This window comes from Bos indicus x Bos taurus, chromosome 16, assembly GCF_003369695.1.
Source record: "Bos indicus x Bos taurus breed Angus x Brahman F1 hybrid chromosome 16, Bos_hybrid_MaternalHap_v2.0, whole genome shotgun sequence".
Classification (NCBI taxonomy): Eukaryota; Metazoa; Chordata; class Mammalia; order Artiodactyla; family Bovidae; genus Bos; species Bos indicus x Bos taurus.
The window spans coordinates 25,433,493-25,457,339 of record NC_040091.1 but is presented as its reverse complement, the minus strand read 5'-3'; the positions used below and the strand labels follow the sequence as shown (position 1 = coordinate 25,457,339).

The following is a 23,847-nucleotide window of genomic DNA, read 5'->3' as shown; positions in this document are numbered from 1 at the left end:
CATATGAACGCAATATCCTCTGGAACACAAGAGACCTCTGATATGCCATTTCTTCTCAAATTAGCTGAATTCCTCTTCCTGCTGTGACCTCTCCTATATTTTGAAGGGCTGAGGTGGTCAGGGAGGCAGCCCAGTGCCGCTGGGCCTGCGGTATCATAGGGTAAGACTCTACCTATGGTTAGAGACCACAACTTCTAAAAACACAAAACGATAATGATGTTGTATCACAATACTAGATAGACAAAATAACACAAATCGGCTGTTCTTCTGATTTATCAGTAAAGTGAGTGAGCTACACAAAAATTAGAACGCCGTTGATACTAATACTGGGGTTGAATTTTTAAAAACCTTATTTTGGGTGGGAGGGGGGAGGGAGGGGACATATATATACCTATGGCTAATTCATATTGATGTATGGCAGAAACCAACACAACAGTGTAATTATCCTCCAATTAAAAATAAATGAATTTTAAAAAATCCTTTATTTTGAAAACAACTTTCTCAATCCAAATGAAATCTGCTACTCACTGTCCCACTGGATGTTTATTGTGCTCTGTGATTAAGTAGTGATACTATTCCCAAGGTTCTGCCTCCACTGGACTATTACCTCCTGCAAAGTTCTGCACTGTTTCCTCTAATCTTATAGTATAAGGATGCTGCTGCTGCTGCTAAGTCGAGTCAGTCGTGTCCGACTCTGTGCGACCCCATAGACGGCAGCCCACCAGGCGCCCCCGTCCCTGGGATTCTCCAGGCAAGAACACTGAAGTGGGTTGCCATTTCCTTCTCCATTGCGTGAAAGTGAAAAGTGAAAGTGAAGTCACTCAGTCGTGTCTGACTCTTGGCGACCCCATGGACTGCAGCCTACCAGGCTCCTCCATCCATGGGATTTTCCAGGCAAGAGTACTGGAGTGGCTTACCATTGCCTTCTCCAGTATAAGGATAAGGATATCTAGACGTAAATATCCCCTTCACAGATTTAAAAGAAGCTTTACCATGTCTAGGTAGCATATTAACAAAAGACCTGAGCTACAATGTACTCTATTGGGAGTGGGATGGAGGAGAGAACAGAGGAAAACAGAATTTGAGACACAGAGCTGCTGCTGCTACTAAATCACTTCAGTCGTGTCCGACTCTGTGCGACCCCATAGATGGCAGCCCACCAGGCTCCCCGTCCCTGGGATTCTCCAGGCAAGAACACTGGAGTGGGTTGCCATTTCCCTCTCCAATGCATAAAAGCGAAAAGTGAAAGTGAAGTCGCTCGGTTGTGTCCGACTCTTAGCGACCCCATGAACTGCAGCCTACCAGGCTCCTCCACCCATGGGATTTTCCAGGCAAGAGTACTGGATGAGGGTGCCATTGCCTTCTCCGAGACACAGAGCAGTAGTTCTCAAACTTCAACTTCTAACAGGTCAGAATTCCCTGGAGGGATTGTTAAACAAGATCGCTGGTCTCCACGCCCAGAGTTTCCCCGCTGTTGGTCTGGCTGAAAACTGCTGGTTTTGAGCATAAGACTTTTTAAGAATAGTATTTTAGATTTCCATTACTCACATAAGCTAATGCCCGCCAAGTACTGGTTGGTAGATTAGTTATAGTCTCTGACCTGTTTGCTATTACTGATCTCCATCTGTCTTGACTCCTGCTTTTCTCTGCTAGTTCTGAGAGGGTAACAGGCAGAAAGGCCAGGGGTCTCCAAACAAGGAAATAGCCTACAAGTGCCAGACATTTTTATCTCTCCTAAGGGGCAGAAGGAAACAAACTAGCGATATTTTTTCCTTCTCTATACAAATTTAAAAGGAGGTTTCTCTTAAAATACTGTGTTGCCATAATGACACCTGGTTTCCTTTGAAGTTAACTTCTCAAACCTAGAGATAACCAATGCCTTTTTCTTATGGAAATGTTTGTCTTAAGCTATGCTAATGTACTATGCATTTATCCCAAACTCTGTCTTCAAGTCGGTTCCACCTCTTGGCTCAGAACCTGCTTGACAAACCAGTATGTTATACTCAGATATTGTTCCCCTAATCTATGTAAATGAAACTATTCGTATGGTGGTCTGCCCTTCTTCAAGATTCAAGTTAATCATTTTATGGCCCAGGATAAACCATTTGCTGCCAAGATTATTCCAAAATGCATCTTATGGGTGAGGGGCCTGGTGCCATTCTAAATTTTAAGACATTCCTTTCTTTCATAAACAGACTGCTAGTGACTATATAACATCCAGCTGAAGACTAGCAGGGGTGTACTCTTCTGCCCCCTTCTGATGCCTATGTCAAAAGCTTTCTCTATGTCCTTTATACTTTAATAAAACTTTATTACACAAAAGCTCTGAGCGATCAAGCCTTGTCTCTGGCCCCGGATTGAATTCTTCTCCTCTGGGGGCCAAGAATCCCAATGTCTTTGCATGATTAAACAACAACCTTTCAGTTCCAGGATTTCTTACTTTTTAAATGCATTTATGCCTGTGTTATGGTCCCCTCCATTTCTTACTTTTATCAACAAATTTCCTAGCGGGTCTTCTCTAGGACAGGGTTCTACTTTGTAAAGAAAAATTAGCACATGTTACCTGGGTCTCCATCTTCCTCGGTTTGCGGCTTCTGGGCCACTCCTGAGGTACCCATGTCCCTGGTCACAGGTTGAGCCAAATGGCCGGGCTCTTTGGGAATCTGCATCAGAGGAACTTCCATGTGCTCCTGTGGGAAGTTCTCCTCCAGTGGTGGCTGTGTGTCTACAGGAGAGAAGAACACATTGGGCTGGCAAAGCTCAATGACAAGTCCCCCTCCAGCACGCCCCCAGCACACAACTCCGTGGCCCCCCACCCTGCCCTCCATGTGCTGGCACCCCACAGGGCAAAACTGGGCAAGGAAAGAAGAGTTTCAACTGCTTTCTCTCACATTACGGATATCTAATCTACATGATAAAATCTATGGAGAAACTCTGATCCCAAAGCATTTCATAAATATCTTTCCTGTAAGGACTTCAATAAACCTAACTTCCCTTGGCAAACCAACATATGCCCACACAGAAAAATGTGGAAAAGGGAATTCTAGTCAAGAGCAGAAATAGCAAACATCTACTCCACAAAGAAGTAACACATCTCCTCCACACAGAAGCAGGCTTGCTTCACAGAGCTGGTACAGGGAAGGGCGTGACATGCAAAGGCAGCTCGCCGAGGTGCCTTTCAAATCTCTTCAAAGTATACCTAAGAGTCTGTATACCTCCCATCTCAGAAGCACGGGGACAGAGGAAAGAGCATGGAGCTAGGAATCAACTTTTCTAGGGTTCTGCCTCAGGGTCTGTCCAGTCGCTCTGTAAGGAATGGCTTCTATGTCAAGTGCTGTGTTAGGAGGCTCTGCATCCTGGTTCCGTTCCTTGGTTGGAATGGAATCTGAATGCAAGAACTCAAGGGCTTGGTAGAATTTAATTGATCAAAGTGCCTGCCTTAAAAGGGCAGGGAAGAACATGGCACCCGTTGAAGATGAAAGCTGGGCAGAGGGGTGACTACACTGGAAGTCCAGTAGTTAAGACTCTGCATTTCCGCTGCAGGGGGCTTGGGTTCGATCCCTGGTCTGGGAACTAAGATCTTACACGTCGCTCAGTGCGGCCAAAAAACAAAACCAACCAACCAAACAAAAACTTTCTTAAAAAAAAAAAAGAAGAATGTTAGAGGGCATGAACTCAGGCAAGGCATCGAGTTAAAAGTTAATGCCAGTCCATCCCTGGACAGACAGGAGTTATTTTATGGTGAAGAAAATGTGTTCAAAAAGTGCTTTCATGAAATTGGTAAGCTGTCACCAGGTCTACTTTGTACACCATTTTCTTGCTCGAGTCTTTTTCTTTTTATAAAGTTTCCTGCAGAGTATGCTACTGGTCTCAACTGTCTAAGTGAAAAGTGGATCAAGAAATATTTATCTATACTCCAGCCTCCAAGAGAGAAGGTGGGAAGGGCCATGTGGACATCCCTGTATTGCCCCTCACCTCTGGGCACATTGGGACCCGTGGAGAGAGCTTCAAAGATCAGGCACGAGGCACTTCAGTGGCCCCCCGGCCCCCACGCCTGTTTCTCAAGCCCAACCCTATAAGGCCATAGGTGGGTACCTCACCTTCTGCTGGTCCATCCCAGCCTCCCTCTACAGGCTGTGCCGCTGCTGGGGGAGCAGTCTCCTCCACTGTGGAGTGTTTGTACCTGACGAAATAGATCAGGTCTTGAACATCATCGAGCACAGCAGCCTCCTCAAAGACGCTACTATCCTTCGTTTCCAGGTCTCTGTTTTCCGTCACGCGAGCATCAAGCATGTTCTCTGCCTCTGTCAGAATGTGTGACTCCCAAGCACGAAAGACCTTATCGAGGACTTTCTCCACGTTATAGGGCAGGCTCTCACGCTGAGCTGACTTCAGCTTGGATGACATGTCCTGGAACATGGCTTCCAGCTTGTGGATGTCAAAGTACTTCTGGAATCGCTGCAGAGACTGCTGATCTTTAAAGAAGCTGCTGATTATGGGCAAGTCCTCCAAATGGACACTCTCCTCAGGCTGCACAGGGGCATGTGGAGCCCAGGGGAACGGGTCATCGTCAGGGTCCTCGGAAGCAGACCCCCGGCTTCCTGGGTCCACGAATTTCTCTGCATGCTCGTCGTCCTCTTTCGAGGGTTCTACCCCAGGCTTCTCCATGAGCCCTGAGGTCTTTGGGTGGCCCTCATGGTTGTCTTCTTTAAGATAATCAGGATCTTTCTTCTGAGACGCTTCCCCTAACTCTGGAGTCTGATTTTGTTTCTTGCCAGGAAAGTCACTTCCTTCAGAGGGTCTCTGTACCTTCTGATGCACAGGAGAGCTTCCTTCTTTTTCCACCACCGGGCCACCTGCGTCCCTGCCCAGACTGTCTACCGCTTTACCCGCAGTCTCATTTTTTCTTTCATTTTCCGATACATGCCTAGTTTCTTCTTTGTTTTTTTCAGTTTCTGGATCAGTCTTAATGGCACCTGAAACAGGTTTTTCAGGGTTTTGCAGGTCAACATCTAACCTCTTATCCTGAATCTCAGGGCTTCTTTCTTTAGACTGCTTTGCACTTACAGCATTTTCATCCTCCAGGAGTTCTTCAGGGCTGTAATCTTCATCTTCTGGGTTTGGTTCTTTTGGGCGGAAGCCTCGCCCTTCTATGCTATCAGTTTGGCCTGTTTTTCTTACTTCCTGCCCTTCATCTGAGGCATCCTTGGTGACCCTGGTGACCTCTTCTTCAGGGAGCTCTCTCTTTTCGCTCACTTGCTTATTAACTGCGGCAGCCACACCTCCTTGTTGCCAGGAAAGCTTTCTTTCCAGAACGGGCCGCTTTTTTTCCAGGTCTCCTGGCAAGCCCATGTCATCTGGAGAGGAGAACCTGGTCTGATTTTGAAGTTTAAGAAGCCGATCCTTTATAAGTTCTGCGCTCGGATGCTCCCCCGAAAGCACGTGTGGTTTAGGCCCACTTATTGAACCGTCTACTTCGTCCACGCTGTCTTTGGAAGCATTAGGCTGATGATCGCCCGAGGGGGCTGCCACGCCCACAGGTTCCCGTTCAGTCTTTCCTTCCTCCCCTTGATTCCCCGCCGCTTTTGCTTGCGGGACTGAGTCACTCTTTGAGGCACCTTCCAAACTCCGCCCTGAGGGCTTTTCTTCGTGAAGCATTTCTTTGGAGATGTGAACGGCTGCTCCTTTCAGGTCATTCTCTTGGTTAGCAAAGGCTAATTTTAATGTTTCTGTACTTTTTTCAGCAGCTGGTGAAGACCTGAGGTGGCCACTCTGAGAAGAGCCCTGCACTGCCTGGTCTTCTTGCGTCTCGTCCTCTAGCCCTACCTCATGCTGCACCCAGTCCCTCCTGGGCTCCTCAACTTTCCGCCCCTTGTCTTTCATGTGAAGTCCTGCGCCCACTTCCGGGTCGTCGTCACTGTCTGCTTTGGGGACTTCTACATTCACAAGGTGGTCTGCTGCCTTTTCAGGGTCAGTATGATCTTCTGGTCGTGGTTTCCCCAATCTGCTATCCATGACTAATGGGTCATCCTCTTCCTTTGAATCAGAACTCTCTAAATCTGTGTCTGTGTTTTCTTCCCCTTCCATAACATCAGAGAAGACAGTATCTTCCCGGTGTTTCGGTATCTCTTTATCACCCTTTTTGATGCCTGGGGGCTGAGTTTCCTCAACTTTATGCTCTTTGTTTGAATTCTGCTCTTTCTCTGTTGGGTGTTTCTCAATTCCGGAGTGCCCTGGACTTTTCGTATCTTCTCCATCTGTAAAGGTTAGTAACGGCAGCTCATCGAAGTCTTCTTTATTCTCCTCTTCTTCCTTTCCCACTGTGTAATACTCAGGATCCAAATCCTCAACAAAATCGTCCTCTAATGAAGTAACAAGCCTGGTTGTCTCATCATCAGATACCAGTGCATCTGCAGTTGAGCCAAATTTGGTTTTCAAGTCCAGAGTCATTTCTGTTTTCAAAAGTTTATAAGCATCGATCTTCTCCTGCTCGTGCGAGACCTGAGAACTATTGCTGGTTTTGTTGTTTTCACTGTCTGGCACTTTTAACTTATCTTGCAGCATTTCTCCAAAAGATTCAAATGAAGTTCGCTCTCCCTGAGCATGACCTGTTTGACTGTTTACCTGGGGGTGGCTCTTCTGAGCCTCAGATCTTTCCCTGAGTTCCGCAGTATTTTCTGAGAGTACGCTTTCACTTTCCTCTGAGTTGGGTTCTCCGGGCTCAGGTTCAGCGTCACTTTCATTAGATGCTTCAGGAGGTTCTTCCACACGCTGAGCAGTTTTTTCTTTACCTTTTTCAGAATCTTCAGTGGCAGAATCGTACAATTCCAAAAATCCTAAAAGTTCTTCGACATTATAATTATCAAAATCATCTCTTCCCCCATCAAAACAAACGAAATCTGTCTCCTGCAAGGCAAAGAAAAACATTAGCGTGTCACTAACCGAGTGTCAAAAGAACAAGTGCTTGCCCATGCTAATGACAGAGATGATTGCAAATTCATGTTTGGTCCTGGTGGGGCTTTTGTGCCAACCCTGGGGAGTCAGGAGATAGAAGGATAGACCCCATCTTTCCCTTGGCTTCGTATTTCCATGAGGAAGGGCTCCTACCTGAGTAATGTTCCTGGCTTCCCTTCATTCTCTTTTTCCCTAAGGAGGAATGACTCATGTGGCTGGTGGGTTTGTCCTGCACCACCCCTGTTCTCTGCTTGGGCCTGGCTGGAGGGAACACACACCCTCTCTCTTCCATGCTGGCAGTTTTATAAGGGACAGTCCACTAGGAGAGCCCCCTAGTTGGCTAGCTCTGCCTGTGGCTGGGTAAGTCTGTCTCATTCTAGACTGCCATGTTCAAAGCCCATTAATTTCTGCACACTTGAGCTGTGTTCTCCAAAAAGTTTTATCAGTAAGAGATGGTGACATCCTGGTCTCCATCTACCTGCCTGCTGGGTTTCTCAGTTTGTTCTGAGTACAAGTAGGGAAAAGTAGGGCATCATTTATTGGTCCTCCCCACTTCCAGCATTTATACCTGATGCTCTGGGAATTTACCCCATAATAGTTTGTCCAGAAGAAACTAGAAGACCACCCAGCATCTCCCTCATCCTCCCCTCTAGGCTGTACTTTCCTGCTTACCTAGCTGGAGACAAGCAGTACCACCTTGCTGACAGGCTCTCGTTCTACAACGGATTCCTGACTTATACTTTACTTGGACTGGGAAAGTTAAATCAGCTTAAGAAGCATCTTACTGAAATACAAGTGCAGGGGAAGTAAAAATATCGAGGGACAAAGAATGGTGTCAAGGGGCTCCCACTTAACCATCACAAGTATAGCTTGAAGACAAGATTCAGTGAGGGAGACACTCTACTCTAAATCAGGGTTCTGATTAGGTGTCAAAGAGATCTGCTTTCAGACTACCCATAAACCTAATACTTTTTTTTAACCTCTGCTAGTAAACAAATTGACATAAAATGGGTCATTAAACAGAGGGAAAAGTTTAAAAACCAACAAAGATAATTTCCTTCCCCTAACTAAACTCTCAGAGTCCTTGGAGAGACCGGACAAGTGTGGCAGGAACGAATGATTCCTCTGCTCACCACGTGCCTTTCTATGCCATTTCTTCATGTTGAGAGAAGCATGGAGTGAGAGGTGCAACAAGAAGGTGGAATCCCCAACAAATGAGGTCTCTGTGACCCACGAGCTGCTGTCTAGCGTATAATTTCCCTCCCAGCAGTATCCTCATTAGGAGCAAGGACTAACAGGCCATCAGGCTGATTTCATGACCCTTGGGAAGACAAAAAGTTTCAAGAATAGCAATGGCTCTGTGACTTCATCTATTCAGCAGAGCTCAGCTGATACATGCCCCAGGCCAGCAGCCTGCACACTCTTGCAGAGACTCCGAAGAGTTGCTCGAAGATTTCTGTTTGAAGGTGGGTTTCAATTCTTATTAATTTTAAAACTCCAGAAAATAATCAGCTGGAGTAAGGATCCCAGAACACAAAATCCTTGTCATCACAAAGCTACTAAAATTAGTGCACCTGGATGAATGCTTTCCAGACTGTGCAGTCAGGACCTTGCAGATTCGAGGCTGGACCTTATGTGAAACACTCAGGTTCCCTTTTCCAGAATCTATCCCATAACTCTAATCCCTTAAATCATTAAAGAGTCCAAAAGAAAACCTTATGGCCTAACGTATAATTTAGGGTTTAACCTAAATTTAACCTGATTTCTATATACTCGCAATGTCTAAAGGCTATTCAGTGAGTATTGAGACAACTTCTCATCTTGCTCGAAGTAAAAAAAAAAAAAATTACTTCAGGTAATTTGAAGTAAAAAAAGGTAAAAAAAAATTTTATTTACTTCCTGCATTTAATAACTAAATACAAAGATACTGAATTCTTCATTTTTTTCTCATATCAAGTAGCAAATAAAAATCCTGAATAAGCATACACAGCCTTGTACAAGAACACCTGCTTCAACGTAGAACTGTCAGATTCTGATACAAAGTCTGCCATAAATTCTTTTCAAACTTCTCTTTTCTTTAAAGGCAGTCTGATAAATTAAAATCTGAAACACAGATGTTAACTTGTTTTTCCTTTTTTGATCAAAACACATTCAAAATTAGTTAATTAAGTGTAACCCTAACTCCAACTCTAATTTTTTATGATTTTATGTGTTTTGATCAAAACACATTCAAAATTAGTTAATTAGGTGTAATTGGTGAATTTATAAGTCAATTTATAACTGAGAACAACAACAACAGAATCCACAACTTACATCTGTTGGAACTTGCAGCTCTTCCTGAGTATATTCATGGACTACTTGGATTAAATCCTTTGGAAAATATCCAAAAGTATGGCCAACCTACATTAAAAAACAGCAGAAGAAATGAGTATCAGTCAAAATTCTGTATAAAAAACATAAACGAGAGACCTCTCAGTAGTGAGAGGAAACATACAGATAGGCAGATATAACCACAAGAGATAGATAGTTGCTGTTATGATTACAGAGATTATTATTCCAAAATAAATTAATACAGAATGTTGTAAGGACAACTTTTCTAAAACCACTGAAATTTTATTTCAATATTCAGCTTAATTCTAAACACAGGGCACATACAGTGAGATTTCTAAAATAGCTAGAAGATCTGTACAAGAGAAAGTTAGTGTATATTATGCAATTAAAACTATGTAAATAAAAGTTGATTAGAAACAATTCCAAATACCCTCTAACAAGAATTTATCTGCACATTTCACAGCATCACTCATAAACCAGGTCTTAGACGTATTAATAAGTAAAAAAAAAAATACATTTCTGAAATGCATGACCAGTACAACAAAAGGCAAATATTGACTGATACCATGGACTGCACTAGCTTTTTCCAAACTAGATTTTCAAGTTTTGTGGGAGAAAATAAAATTCATACTAATCTACACAGCAAGTTTAGTTTCATGCAAGTAAAGACAGAAGATAATCCCATTTATCTATAGCATGAACAGCTTTCCCAACAAGAATACTGGAATGGGTTGCCACTTCCTTCTCCAGGGGATCTTCCCAACCCAGGGATTGAACCACCTGGGACTCTTGCATTGCAGGTGGTCTCTTGACTGAGCCACCAAGGAGACCTAAAAGGTATTATTATCAATATATTGTGTGTCCTCTTGAGAAACACATACTGTCTTTTACTAACTGTAGTCTGAAAGGGAGTAGCAGATCTCTTCCCAATCAATAGAGGAGGAGACTGACATGCAGATCAAATGCACAGAAAGGGGAAAAAAAAAAAAAAAGAGGGTATCTTATCACTAACTCCTAAAATACCCACATTATGAGAGCTTTTGTTATATCTGGCAACTCTGTGAAAGCCAGTTTTACTAGAACACTGCCTTGAAGATTAGATAAGACAGTGCAATTTTAAATTGCTACACTGGCAGTTAAAGTATAAAATTCTAAAAAAACAAAAGAAAAAAAAAAAGCTGCAGAATGAAAACTAAAAAATAGAAACAAGAACGATCTTGAAAGTTCAGGAGACAGAGTTTTTAATCATGAAATGAGAGGGGAGGCTGAGGGAAAATACACTTTTTCCCTTCTCAGGAAAAGTTTATTAAGAGAATCTAGAAAAGGCAAAGAAATCAGAGCTATGTGGAGAAAGGAAATACATTTATCTTGGTGTGATCTTTGTCAACTGAGACCACAAGTTGTAAAAAGTTTTTTTACATCGAGTAGGTCCTGTTTCTTAGGATCTGACAAAAAGACGCAGAATCATAGGTCCTCATGATTGAAGGTAACTTTTATATCTAATCTTGCTTCTATATCTCATCTCTGTTGATTTGATTTGGGAAAAGAATATTGTTTCAAGAGAACAAGTACATTAGCTACACTTGGGACAAATGGAAACAAGTGCTGCTCCCTGAAAGGAGATATTCACAAGGAAAATGGGTAAGACACTTGCCCCGTTACAGAGTTTCTGACTTTACTAGAGCTAAGACAGTACACATTAACTTCGATACAAGGCAGTAAAAGGAATGCCACACGAGTCGCGCAAACAAAGCGCCGCCTGAACGGCGGCTGTCTATTAGACAGCAAAGATCCCTTCTGGCTGAGAGCTGAGGGCAGGGTTTCCCTGCAAAGGCAGGGTCAGAGTCAGGAACCAGAAAGATTGGCAGGCTCTCTAGAGGTGAAAAGTCAAGTTCACTTACCCAAATGCTCCAACTTCACCACTTTATCAAAAACGGTATGGACTTGAAAAAAAAAGTTCCAAGAGTAAAGACTATCAACAAATCTCATGCAATAGACTTGAAAGGAACAAAACAGATTGTCTTCTGAATATGGTGATTCAATTGGTGTGTGTGTGTTTGTTAGTCGCTCAGTTGTGTACGACTCTTTGTGACTCTATGGATTGTAGCCCGCCAGGCTCCTCTGTCCATGGAATTCTCCAGGCAAGAACACTCGAGTGGGTAGCCATCGCCTTCTCCAGGGGATTTTCCCGACTCAGGCATCAAACCCAGGTCTCCTGCACTGCAGGCAGATTCTTCAGCATCTGAGCCATTCAACTGGGATTCTGCCTCAATAGAAAGGTTGTACCTGACCAGTTGGTCTTACTGGAGGAATCTGGACCACCAGCAAAATAAATCTGTTTTTCCCAATAGGGGATTCTTAAGCTTTCTTTTCTGTTGTTTGATTTACAGAGAGTGAAAATGTTCACCTTTGGGACTGAGTGTTATCTCTAAGTTTGGACAATCCTTAGGGCATTCAGGACTCTTACTACTTTCAATAAATAATCAGGCAACACATCACATAGAAAGGAAAGGACAATAGCTCATAAGCCTCCCAATCAGGTCACTTCTAGTGAATCACCTCATTAAAAACATCAAAGCGTGACAAGTCATTGATTTCCATGTCCACCATCCCTGCACCCACAGAGCTGGCTGGGAATAGACCTGCTGGGAAGAACTCGTGGGAGCAAGTGTCCAAAGAGCAGGAAAAGGATGCCCCAGCAGTTGCAAGCAAAACAAGCAAACAGGAAAGCACACAGCAAAAATCACATTTTGCTTTTTTAACAGAAACAGCACACATGATTAGGTATGTTAACAGTTTAGAAAAAAAATTCTTTTAAAAAATCAACTCTTAACAGGAATGCCTGAAACACTATCTTGCCCGTATTTTACAGGATTAAGTCTAAGGCTCAGGAATCCTTCCTTTTTGAAACAATGAAGAAGTTTCAAAGTGAACTGAAGTTTCAGGTTTCACTATTGGTAACTACCAGTTTGTTTTCTGCATCTGTGAGACTGCTTCTGTTTTGTTATATTCATTTGTCTTACTCTTTAGCTTCCACTTATAAGTGGAAGTATTTGTACGTACAGTATTTGTAACATACAGTATTTGTCTTTGCCGTAATTCACTAACACGACACCCTCCAATCCACCCATGTTGCAAACAGCAAGACTGCAGTCTTTTAATGAATGAACAATACTCTATTGCGACTCAACGGACATGAGTTTGAGTAAACTCCAGGAGTTGGCGATGGACAGGGAGGCCTGGAGAGCTGCAATCCATGGGGTTGCAAGAGTCAGACACGACTGAGAGACTGAACCTAACTGAAATGAACTGAATACTCTACTGTGTGTATGTATATATATATATATATATATACACACACCACGTCCTTATTTGCTACATATGGAGTACTCGTGGCTTGTAAGGCCTGACTCTGAGGAGCAGCACCTGGAAGCAGTTCACTTCTGTTGGAGACCCCCTTCTGTGCCAGGCCTGATGCCAGCAGGGGACATAGAACGAGCCCCTTTTTCCACAGTCAAGCAGAGGGGACAAGTTAACTCCATCAAGACCCCAAGAAACTGTAGCTACTTAAATCTACAGTGCTTAAACAAGTCAATAAAAAGGCAGAAAATTATGTCAAATTTTTACTTACACTTCCAGCCCAAACTTCAGGTGATCCCCCTGCCAGTTTATAGTAGACATATACAGTGTCTCCTTTTTTAAAATTCACAAAACGACAATCCGGGCCTGTAAAATCTTCTAGAGCCTCACCCCGGTACATTAGCACTGTATAGAAAGAGCGGGGAGGGAAAAAGCGGGTATCAGGATTCAACTTTCAAATATTGATTTATCAGGAAACATAACAATCCACTGTAAACAACAATCAAGCTTCTCCAGTACTCTCTGAAACCAATCAGCCTCAACTCATATGCTCAGAGCATCTATAGAGCTGTATCGTTATAAATCAGGACATCCCCTTGCAAGTAGCCAGGAGAGAGGTAAACTTGCCTTGTTTTTCCTATGGATAATGCAAACAAAAAGCAATGTGTCCACTGCCACACATGGCTGGTCTCGAGTGAAACTCTTGGTTCCCTCTCTAACCATCCAGCTTTCAGTCTTTGGTGTTTCATAATTATAAAAAGCTTCATTTTGCAGTTGGGTAAATTCAAGCACAGATGCGACTAGTGTAAGCATGACTACATGCAGTGGTAATAGGTAACTGGGGAGAGCACCCAAGAACCCCCAAGAGGTCAATTAACTTGAACTAACCACTCAAAGGCCCTCTTCAAGTGGTTATAACTGCTACTGTGCAACAGGAAACACCTTCCACTTCACTTGCAGTCAAGTTGCTCTGTCAGTATCTGGATAAATTAATGGGAAAGGCTATCATACCCAATTATGGATCCAATCACATAAGATAATATCTTCTGAAAGCATATAATGCTGAATATATCCAACATTAAGGAGGTTTATTTATTTCTAAAAACAAAATCAAAAGTGGGCAAACAGGCTTTGTTTCTATAAGCAAAATTGTATGTGGCAGGGACAAGCAAAACCATGAGAACTGTCCAGTAGTTACCTTCAGTCTTAACATGCAGGACTTAAATGATATTCGATCTAGAAATTGATAGAAGCAGTATTTTTCTTTTTGTTGGCCAAATATACAGCTTCTCGTCAAATGAAATAACAAATGCAATTAAATAGCAGAGAAAGGAAAGGATGAAATGGAAATAACACTTGTTCTAAAAGCCAACTGGCAATAAGTACCTTAAGATGTATCTTTACATACATATTTGAGGGACAAACACAGATTTAAAGGGGGGTTATCTGGATTTTGAAGCTGATTATTTTAATACATGTCAGCATTCTAATTCAGATTTAATTAGGTGAGAGGCAAAGTTGAAGGTGATGGACAGTTCTTAAATTGATAGACTGGAGATCCTATCAGAATTGGAAATATGAAGATCACTGCAGAGGTATAATAATAAATCAGATGACAACATAATGCACTCCGTGGGGCAGCTACCTGAAAAGCACACAAGGACAGCTAGCATGGACACATCTTACTAAACAAACACTTTACGCAATACAACAGGGGACCCAGACCCTGCTCTAGCTGCTGGCTATCGCCTTTGGCTACACTCGTTGGACACACGCCATTTCTCCAGTTATGTGACACCCATGGGCCCTTCTAACACCATGTCTCCATACTGAGGAAGCATTAGGGATGTTATAATTTTCCAGATGACTGGTTTTGAGGTACCCAGGCAGGATAGTGTTTGAAAGCAAAGCAGAGCCAACACTGGCCATATCCAACACTGCTTGCTAATAACCTGGACTTACTCTGAGAAAACTGCAGGAAAAATTGATGGAAGTTGCTCCACTTTTGTAGCGTTTATTTACATCAGTCTTAGGGTTACCTCTAGGAATGGCTTAAACAAATCCAAGACAGCCTCCTTTCTTTCCACTAATGATGTGGCAGTGCTACGGTTCTTCCGATTGTGAAATCTGTTTTTGAATAACACTGATTTCAATCTAAATAGCTAAACTGTAGGCTTTGGCCTCAGAAGGAATGTTTTTCTATATGCACTGATTACAACACATGAACAACCTTGTGTGAAATGGTTGTCAGTAAGTTACAAGGTTATTTGAGACCACAACGATGATAGCGGCCCAAGGCAAAAGCACAGGAGGAGAGCCCAACAATGTAACTGATCAAGGCTCAAGCTGGCTGGATTTATAAAACCCCTGGGGTACTTACTATTTTCACTTTAACACTCTTCATCTGAGTCTGGGGATCTCTGCCCTTCTCACTACCCCCAGCCCACCCCGAATTCGCGGTTAGGGAACAATTTCGCTTCCTGCGCATTGGAGACGACTGATACCAGGTGGCCGATGCAGAGTCTCGGCCTCTTTCGAGAGACAGATTTTGGCCTTCCCGATGCCCTCCCTGCCGGGCTATTTGCGGGAGCCTTCCAAGCACAGAAATGATAGGATTGAGGCAGAGCCGGGGAGGAGACCTTGGAACACACCGCACGCCTGGACTCCGGGCTCATTCCAAACCTCAACTCCAATCCCTGTTGAAAAGGCGGTCCGAGCCCGGAATCTGACTTAAGCAGAGGGGCGAAGGGGCTGCGCCAGGGAGGATTTTCCGAGCCCTAGCAACCTGCAGCATGGAAGACGCCCACCGAGTCCCGGCGCATCCGCCCCCGGACTGCACCCAGCGAGGACCCGGCGACGGGGGCAGGAAAGCGCTCGCAGGCAGCGTGCGGAGCCCGGGGCGCGCGGCGCGCAACCCCATCTCCCCTCGGAGCCGGGGCGTGCCGGGGGAGGGGACATTGCGAGCTGCCCCCGGGGAAACCGGGGGGCCACCTCCGAACCCCCCACACCATCCCCCGCCTCCGTCCGCGAAGGAAAAATGAAAAGCTGGCAACAAGTGGGAGGCAGAGACCCCCACCGCCCAGGCCGGTTGGCCGGGCGCCCGGAAAGCCGGAGGGGACAGACGCAGGGACCCGGAGGTCGCCCTCCCCCACCACCCGGCGCTCCGCCCTACCGGCCTGCGCCCCCCGGGTCGGCTTGCGGGGCGGCCGAGCTCCCGCTCCCGCCCCGGCGATGCCCCGGCGCCGCCGCCGCCCTCCCGGCACTCACTGCTGCATTCTTCGTCCGCGCAGAGTTTGAGCTGCGAGAAGCGCCGGCCGGGGTCCTGCTCCGGCTGGCCGGGCACGCGCCAAGGCGGCCCGAGCAGGAGCAGCCAGAAGAGCAGCCCCTGCGCCGCAGCCATGTTGTGGTCACCTCGCGGAGCCGGTGACGCGGAGGACGCGGCCGGGCGGGCGCCGGCGGGCGGGGCGCGGGGCGCGGGGCGGGGCGCGCGGGCGGGGGACGCGCGGCAGCGGGAGGGGCGGCGCCCGCCGGCCTGTGAGTCCGCTGCCGACACGTCAGCGCGGCCTCAGGGAGGGGACCGCGGGGGTCCCGGAGGAGGAGAAGGACGCGCGCTCCCACCTCCTTGCCGAGGCCTCTTCGTCGGGTGTCTGCCTTGGCAACCGGGACTCTCTTCTTCCTCGTCCAACCGCGTGCCTTTGCCTCGGTCCCTGCGTCGTCCACCCTCCGCGAGACTCCATTCCTCCCTCACTCTGCTCTTCCATCTTGCATCCCCCACCCCGCGCCATCCCACAGCAGGTCTTCTTGGACCCCTTTCTTGCAGCTTCCGATTTCTGGTCCTTCTCAGTCTGGCTCATCCTCACCTCCCCATCGTGGTTTGATACTTCTTTTTCCTAACTACCAAATCCCACACACGATTTTCCACTGCTAGTCTCCAGTTCGAGATTCCCTCTTCTGACTCCCAGGAGTTTTGGGGAGCATCCCCATCCCGTGATCTCCCTATAGGAAAAGGAGAGGTCAGCAGAATGATGGGTCGCTGATGTACATTAGAGCCGGTGGCCTGCTTGGCCTTTTTCCGCACCCCTCGTCCCCTAGCCTTGGGGAATGTAGATGGGCAATGGGTCCCCATGCTGAGATCTTCAGATTCTGCGGGTTTTATCCATAAGAAATTTAAAGTGTTAGTCGCTCAGTCGTGTCCGATTCTTTACGACCCCATAGAATGTAGCCTCGGAGAAGGCAATGGCACCCCACTCCAGTACTCTTGCCTGGAAAATCCCATGGATGGAGGAGCCTGGTAGGCTGCAGTCCATGGGGTCGCTAAGGGTCGGACACGACTGAGCGACTTCACTTTCACTTTTCACTTTGATGCATAGGAGAAGGAAACACCAGCCCACTCCAGTGTTCTCGCCTGGAGAATCCCAGGGACAGGGGAGCCTGGTGGGCTGCCATCTATGGGGTCGCACAGAGTCAGACACAACTGAAGTGACTTAGCAGCAGCAGCAGCAGCAGAATGTAGCCCGCCAGCCTCCTCTGTCCAAGAAGGATACTGTCAAGGCAAGAATGCTGGAGTAGGTAGCCATTCCCTTCTCCAGGGGATCTTCCCTGCCGAGGGATTGAACCAGGGTCTTCTACATTGCAGGTAGGTACTACATTACCATCTGAGCCAGCAGAGAAGCTCTTATCCATAAGGGGAGAATAATTTAATTCAATGCCAATATGTTGGAATTCCATTTCATGCTACCATTTTAGGCCAGATGTTGGACAAAACACTAGGGTGGTGAAGGCAAACATGTAGATCAACAGACAAGCCCACAATTTAGGAGAAACCAACTTACATCAAAACGACGACAAGCAAAAGTTGTTAGGAAGGAAAAGCTAGTTAATAGCGGCCTCCATTTGTTGAGTGTTTTCTTTATGTCCAGGTGGTATTCTAAAGTCCTTATAGGTATCAGTTTGTTTAATCTTCACAATAATAGTAGGTCCTATTACTGCCTTCATTTTCAAGATGAAGATATTGCATTTGTCTGTGACCAGGGGCTTCTCTCTATAGTCTCTGCCAAGGCTAATCATCAACTAACCCCAAATGCCAATCAAACCCATTAATTAGTTTCCCAAACTGACCAGATTCCTTAAAAGCAAGAGGAAAGAATGTGGTCCATCTATGCAAACCATAATGTTGAATAAAGAAAAAGACGAGCAAGAGTTCACAGTTGTTTATCTACAGGGACCATGAGATGTCCCACTGGTCCAGTGTCGTTCCCATGCTGTCTGGAGAGACTATACAACAGATTAGGTGACTGTGGAAATAGTATTGCCATTAGGAGTTCTTAATTTCTTTTCTACTATATGTTTCTTTGCTTTAGAATCTTAGATTTGTTTATTAGGCATCCCCAACTTAATATGTTGAAAACTAAACTTCTTATTTTCTCTCAAGCCATGCTCCTTTCAATATTCCCTATCTCAACAACTGGTCATTGTATTTTCTAGATGTTCAAGTCAAAAACTTACAAACTATTCTGACTCCTCTTTGTCTCATACCCCAAGTCCAATCCATCAGATAATCCTGGGCACCCTTTATTTGAATTATTTGATTGAGGTATAGGCAGACAGGCAGAGATTTACTCAGTTGTGTCCAACTTTTTGCAGCCCCACAGACTGTAACCTGCCAGGCTCCTCTGTCCATAGAATTCTCTAGGCAAGAATACTGGAGTGGGTTGCCATTCCCTTCTCCAGGAGATCTTCCTGACCCACAGATAGAACCTGGGTCTCCTGCATTGCGGGCAGATTCTTTGCCATCTGAGCCACCAGGTAAACCTGTTTGAGGTATAACTGACATACAGTAAATTGCACATATGTAAAGTGTACAATCGGAGAAGGCAATGGCACCCCAGTCCAGTACTCTTGCCTGGAAAATCCCATGGATGGAGGAGCCTGGTAGGCTGCAGTCTGTGGGGTCGCTAGGAGTCGGATACGACTGAGCGACTTCACTTTCACTTTTCACTTTCATGCATTGGAGAAGGAAATGGCAACCCACTCCAGTGTTCTTGCCTGGAGAATCCCAGAGACGTGGGAGCCTGATGGGCTGCCGTCTATGGGGTCGCAGAGTCAGACACGACTGAAGCGACTTAGCAGAAGCAGCAGCAAAGTGTACAATTGGGGCTTGCCATGTAGCACTACAGATAAGGAACCTGCCTGCCAAAGCAAGAGACATACGAGACTCGGGTTCAATCCTTGGGTCAGGAAGAACCCCTGGAAGAGGGCATGGCAACCCACTCCAGTATTATTGCCTGGAGAATCCCATGGACAGAGGAGCCTGGTGAGCTGTAGTCCATGGGGTTGCAAAGAGTTCGACATGATTGAAGCAACTTAGCATGCACATGCACACAGAATCTACAACTGGATAAGTTTTGACATGTATACACTCATGAGACCACCACTGCAATCAAGGTAATGAACATATCCATTCCCCTGAAAAGAATCCTCATGCGCCTTTGCCATCCCTCCCTCCCCTCTCCTGCCTGTCTCCAAAAAACCTTGTGTTACTCTAGATTGATTTGTAGTTTCTAGAATTTGATATCAATGGGATGATACATTATGTTTTTTTTTTTTTTTTTTGTCTGACTTCTTTCACTTAGCATAAGCATTTGAAATATGCCCAGAATTTGACCACCTCCTGTGTTAACACTGCAGGCCAAGCCACTGTCATCTCTCACCTGAAAGACTGCAATAGCCTCCTTACTCTTCTCCCTGCTTCTGCCCTGCCCTCCCAAAGTCTATTGTGTCAGCAGCAGTCAGAGCGATCATTTGATGATACAGATGTGGTCATGTCTCTCCTCTGCTCAAAATCTTCCTCTGGCTTTCCACTTCCAAGTACAACACAGTGACTTTATTATGGTCTGCACTGCCTTCTTTGATCTGACCCTGCTCATCCCTTTTACTCCCACTTCCTAGCACTTTCTCCTGGCTCTGTTAGTTTCACTCAAACACACCAAGCCCACTCATACACGGGAGCATCTGCACTTGCAATTTTCCCTCAACCTGGAAGAGTTCCCCTGAATAGTCTGCTGGCTAACCTGTTCCCTCACTTCATCAAGGGTCTTTATCAATAGCATATCTCATTAGAGATGCCTTCCCTGACAACCCTAAGTAAATAAGAGCTCCCTACTTATTATTAGCATGGTTATCTAATCCATGTTACTGATTTATTTTTCTTCAGAGCAGCTACCACCTGCTTTATATTTGTTTACCTATTTGACTGTCCCCCTACCCCAAATATAAGCTTCACTGAAGAAAGGAATTTGTCTGTTTTGTTCACTGGGTAACATAAGCCCCAGGGAAAATATCTGGAATATATGAGGTACTCAACCAATGATTTGATGAACTCATAATTCTTCACATATTATAAATATACTACACTATTTACCTACATGGAGCTTCCATATATAAATATGGAATATTTATATATGGAGGGAATATGCCATGAGAGCACGCCATCTTCTGTCTTCCCTTCAGCAGCACCCTCAACACTAGAAACAAACTTGAAATATATTTACTGTTGATTGAGGACATATTTGTTGTGGAGGGAGTGAATGAAATTGTACTGTACTCTCTTCCTGTATCCTACCAGAATATTAAAGCAGATAAAGAGGTCATTTTAACTTCTATTATTTCTATTTAGAGTGGTATTACTAACAATTCATTGGTGGGAAAAGCAAAATTTCAAAATGACCTAATTAAATATTACTTCATTAATAATTAGTTTGACTGATTTTCACCTGTGCTTTTATATGAAGCATGAGAGTGCTCAGTTACTGAAGAACTGACTGCTTACTTTGTAGATTTTCTACAGATTTTATATCTGCATCATTTTTTTTTTTTACTATTATTATTACCTTAAAGAGATACTAACAATCTTGGTGGGTAATCAGAAAAAAAAAAATTCTCTGCTGAGCACAGTGAGAGCAGTAGTGGTAGTGCTTCCTGCCTGCATATGTATGACTATAGTGGATGAATCAGCGTTCATTTTTAACTCAGCATTTAAACACTGATGCTTGACATAAACTCTAATCCCAAGTGTATTATTTTTTAACACTTCAGATGGAATTTTCACTAACTAAAGGCTGAGTAACAGTCAAAAAATAGATGTGGTGACTTCCCTGGTAGTTCACTGGTTAAGAATCCACCTGCCAGTCTGGGGATGCAAGTTTGAATCTGGTTGGGGAACTAAGATCCCACATACCCTGGAACAACTGAGCCCATGTGCTGCAACTGCTGAGCCCACGTGCCTCAGAGCCTATATGCCACAACTAGATAGCCCCCATGTTCTGCAAGGAAAGATCCCGAGTGATGCAACTAAGACCCGATGGAGCCAATTAAATAAATATTTAATAAATAAATAAATGTGTCTAGTTTGGGGGGGATTGGGCATAAAATATAAGGTATGGAGGGTCCCTGACCTTAAGAGAATTTGCATTCTGATTGAGAAAACTAGACAAGTACACCTGAAACCAACAGAAGACAGCATAATACCATATATCACTGTAAACCTCCCACGGTGCCTAACGCTGCGAGGTTTACAGTGGAGGAACATCCAGAAGACCTAACATTGGAGTTATAAGAAATAACCCAGCCTATTCCCAATGATAAAACTACTCAGAGTGCAGAGAATGGGATACAACATTTTTTAAAGACTATGGCTACCAGTCTAGATTTCCCTCCCTTTGTGCTTCAGTTAAATATCTAGAAAACTAGCAAAAATATATAAAATGATCATTTTTAGACATTGGACAATAAACAGCACAGGATAGTGATCCCTAAAGTAAATGGAAGAAATGAAGAGAGTGCTACGATTATCCCAGCTTACTCCCCAGATAAAGTTTCCAGGCCACAACCAGAAAAGGGGAAACTCAAACAAGTGATCTCCTTGAGCTGAAGAGACAGATTCGAAAGTTAGGGGAGGCCAACACAGCTGGAATACATAAGAGAAAAGTACAGGAGAGGAGAGAATGGCATGGGGAAAAGAGAATTTTGCAGAGAGAGCTCGAGAGATCTGTAGAATGTTCCTCTCAAGTCTTCAACTGACTAATGATGAGGAACTGCATGTGAGGAACTACCTTAGGCCAGGGAAGAATCACCAGAGAGGACAGGAAGAACAGTTACTGGAGTAGAGAATAGTTTGTATTTTCACTAGCCAGAGTGGAAAACCTATGATTCAGTGGATCAGGTAGATTACTCAGTAAAGAGGAATCGGCCTAAGATCTAAAGCTATTCTTACCCTACCTAACAAGGCTTGAAAACAAGTCTTGAAAAGATCAAAATGTTTCCAAGTAAATTAACTGCATTTCAGAACAGAGCTCAAGATTATTTAAAATAGTAAAAAATATGTAGCACTTAACAAGGTAAATTCACAATATCTGGAATACAATAAAAATTACGAAGCATGCAAAGAAGTAGGAAAATACAACCCATAAGGGAAAGAGAAGTCAATTGATAGGAATCTTCCAAAATAACACAGATGATACAATTATTACACAAGGATATTGACACAGTTATATTTCATAAGCATAACATGGATTATATAAAAATGATTCAAATCAAACTGAGGTGAATAAATCAATGGTTGACAAGAAAATACACTGGACAGGATTGACAGCATACTAGATATTGCAGAAGAAAATATTAGTGAACTTGAAGACATAGCTATATAAACTCTTCAAAATGAAACAAAAGAGACTGGAAGAAATGAACAGAGTATCAGTGTGGGCACTTGGGTCAGCTGAATATATGTGTAACTGGAGTCCTTGAAGGAGGCAGGAAACAGAAAACACGTTTCAAGAAATAATGAAAGAAAGCATTCCAAATACAATGAAAACTCACAGATCTAAGATGCTCAACAAACCCAAACTTAAGGAACGTGAGTAAAATGACATGAATGCACATCAAACTGCTTAAAACCAGTGGCAATGAAAAATACTCATTAAGAGAAAAAACAGATACACTATGTACATGGTGGTGGTGATTTCGTTGCTAAGTAGTGTCCGACTCTTGGCGACCCCATAGACTGTAGCCTTCCAGGCTCCTCTGTCCATGGGATTTTCCAGGCAAGACCACTGGAATGGGTTGCCATTTCCTTCTCCCAAAGATAAATTTCTCCTTGGGGATATGCAATCCAGAAAATGGAAGATCAATATATCTAAAGTGCTGGTGGAAAATATGACAGTCTGGAGTTTTTACATCAGGTAAAAATATTTTTCAAAGATAAGCTGAAGTCTTTTCAACACATGGTGCTGGGATAACTGATATATATAAGCAAATGAAAGAAATCGAACCCTACCTTGTTGCTATTGTTCAGTCGCTACGTTGTTTCCGACTTCTTGTGACCCCATGAACTGTAGCATGCCAGGATCCCCTGTCCTTTACTATCTCTTGGAGTTTGCTCAAACTCATGTCCATTGAGTCAGTCATGCTATCTAATCACTCATCCTCTGTCGCTCCCTTCTCCTGCTCTCAATCTTTCCCAGCATCAGAGTCTTTTCCAGTGAGTCTGCTGTTTGCATCAGGCGGTCCACGTATTGCAGCTTCAGCTTCAGCATCAGTCTTTATAATGAATACTCAGAGAGTTGATTTCCTTTAGGATTGGCTGGTTTGATCTCCATGCTGTCCAGGGGACTCTCCAGAGTTTTCTTCAGCACCACAATTTGAAAGCATCAATTCTTCGGTGCTCAGCCCTCTTTATGGTCCAACTTTCATATCTGTATGTGACTACCAGAAAAACCACAGCTTTGACTATACAGACCTTTGTTGGCAAGCTGTATACAAAAATTAACTCAAAATAAATCATAGTCCTAAATGTAAGATCTAGAAGTATAAAAATCTTTAAAAATATATATAAGGAGAAATCTTAGAGTAGGCAATGATGTCTTAGGTACGACACTAAAAGCATAAGCAACAAATAAAAAATAGATAAATTGGACTTCATCAAATTTAAAACATCTGTCCTTCAAAGGATCTAATCAAAATAATGAAAATACAGCCACACAGAGGGGTAGAAAATATTTGCCATTCATGTATCTGATATGGGACTTAGATCTAGAATATATAGGGAACACTTTAAGTTTAATAATAAAAAGACAAATACCTAGTTAAAAATGAGTAAATAATTTCAATAGACATTTCTCCAAAGTAAATATACAATCGTAAATAACT

The 23,847-nt window shown here is 44.0% G+C and overlaps 1 protein-coding gene across 3 annotated transcripts in view; it reads right to left on the bottom strand.

Annotated features, from left to right (window-relative positions):
* Nucleotides 1–16,081, bottom strand: part of MIA3 (MIA SH3 domain ER export factor 3) — a 59,783-nt gene extending 43,702 nt beyond the window's left edge. For 2 of the 3 annotated variants that reach the window (XM_027564501.1, XM_027564502.1), the window contains exons 1-5: nt 15,913–16,071; nt 12,917–13,050; nt 9,268–9,354; nt 4,101–6,906; nt 2,564–2,725 (exon numbers count right to left, since the gene is read on the bottom strand). In XM_027564501.1, the coding sequence (XP_027420302.1) occupies nt 2,564–2,725; nt 4,101–6,906; nt 9,268–9,354; nt 12,917–13,050; nt 15,913–16,045 (3,322 nt within the window). In that variant the 5' untranslated portion in view covers nt 16,046–16,071. Of the gene's footprint in view, nt 1–2,563; nt 2,726–4,100; nt 6,907–9,267; nt 9,355–12,916; nt 13,051–15,912 lie in introns of all 3 variants that reach the window. The other variant, XM_027564503.1, reaches the window with a different exon arrangement.
* Nucleotides 16,082–23,847: the final 7,766 nt, after the last annotated feature.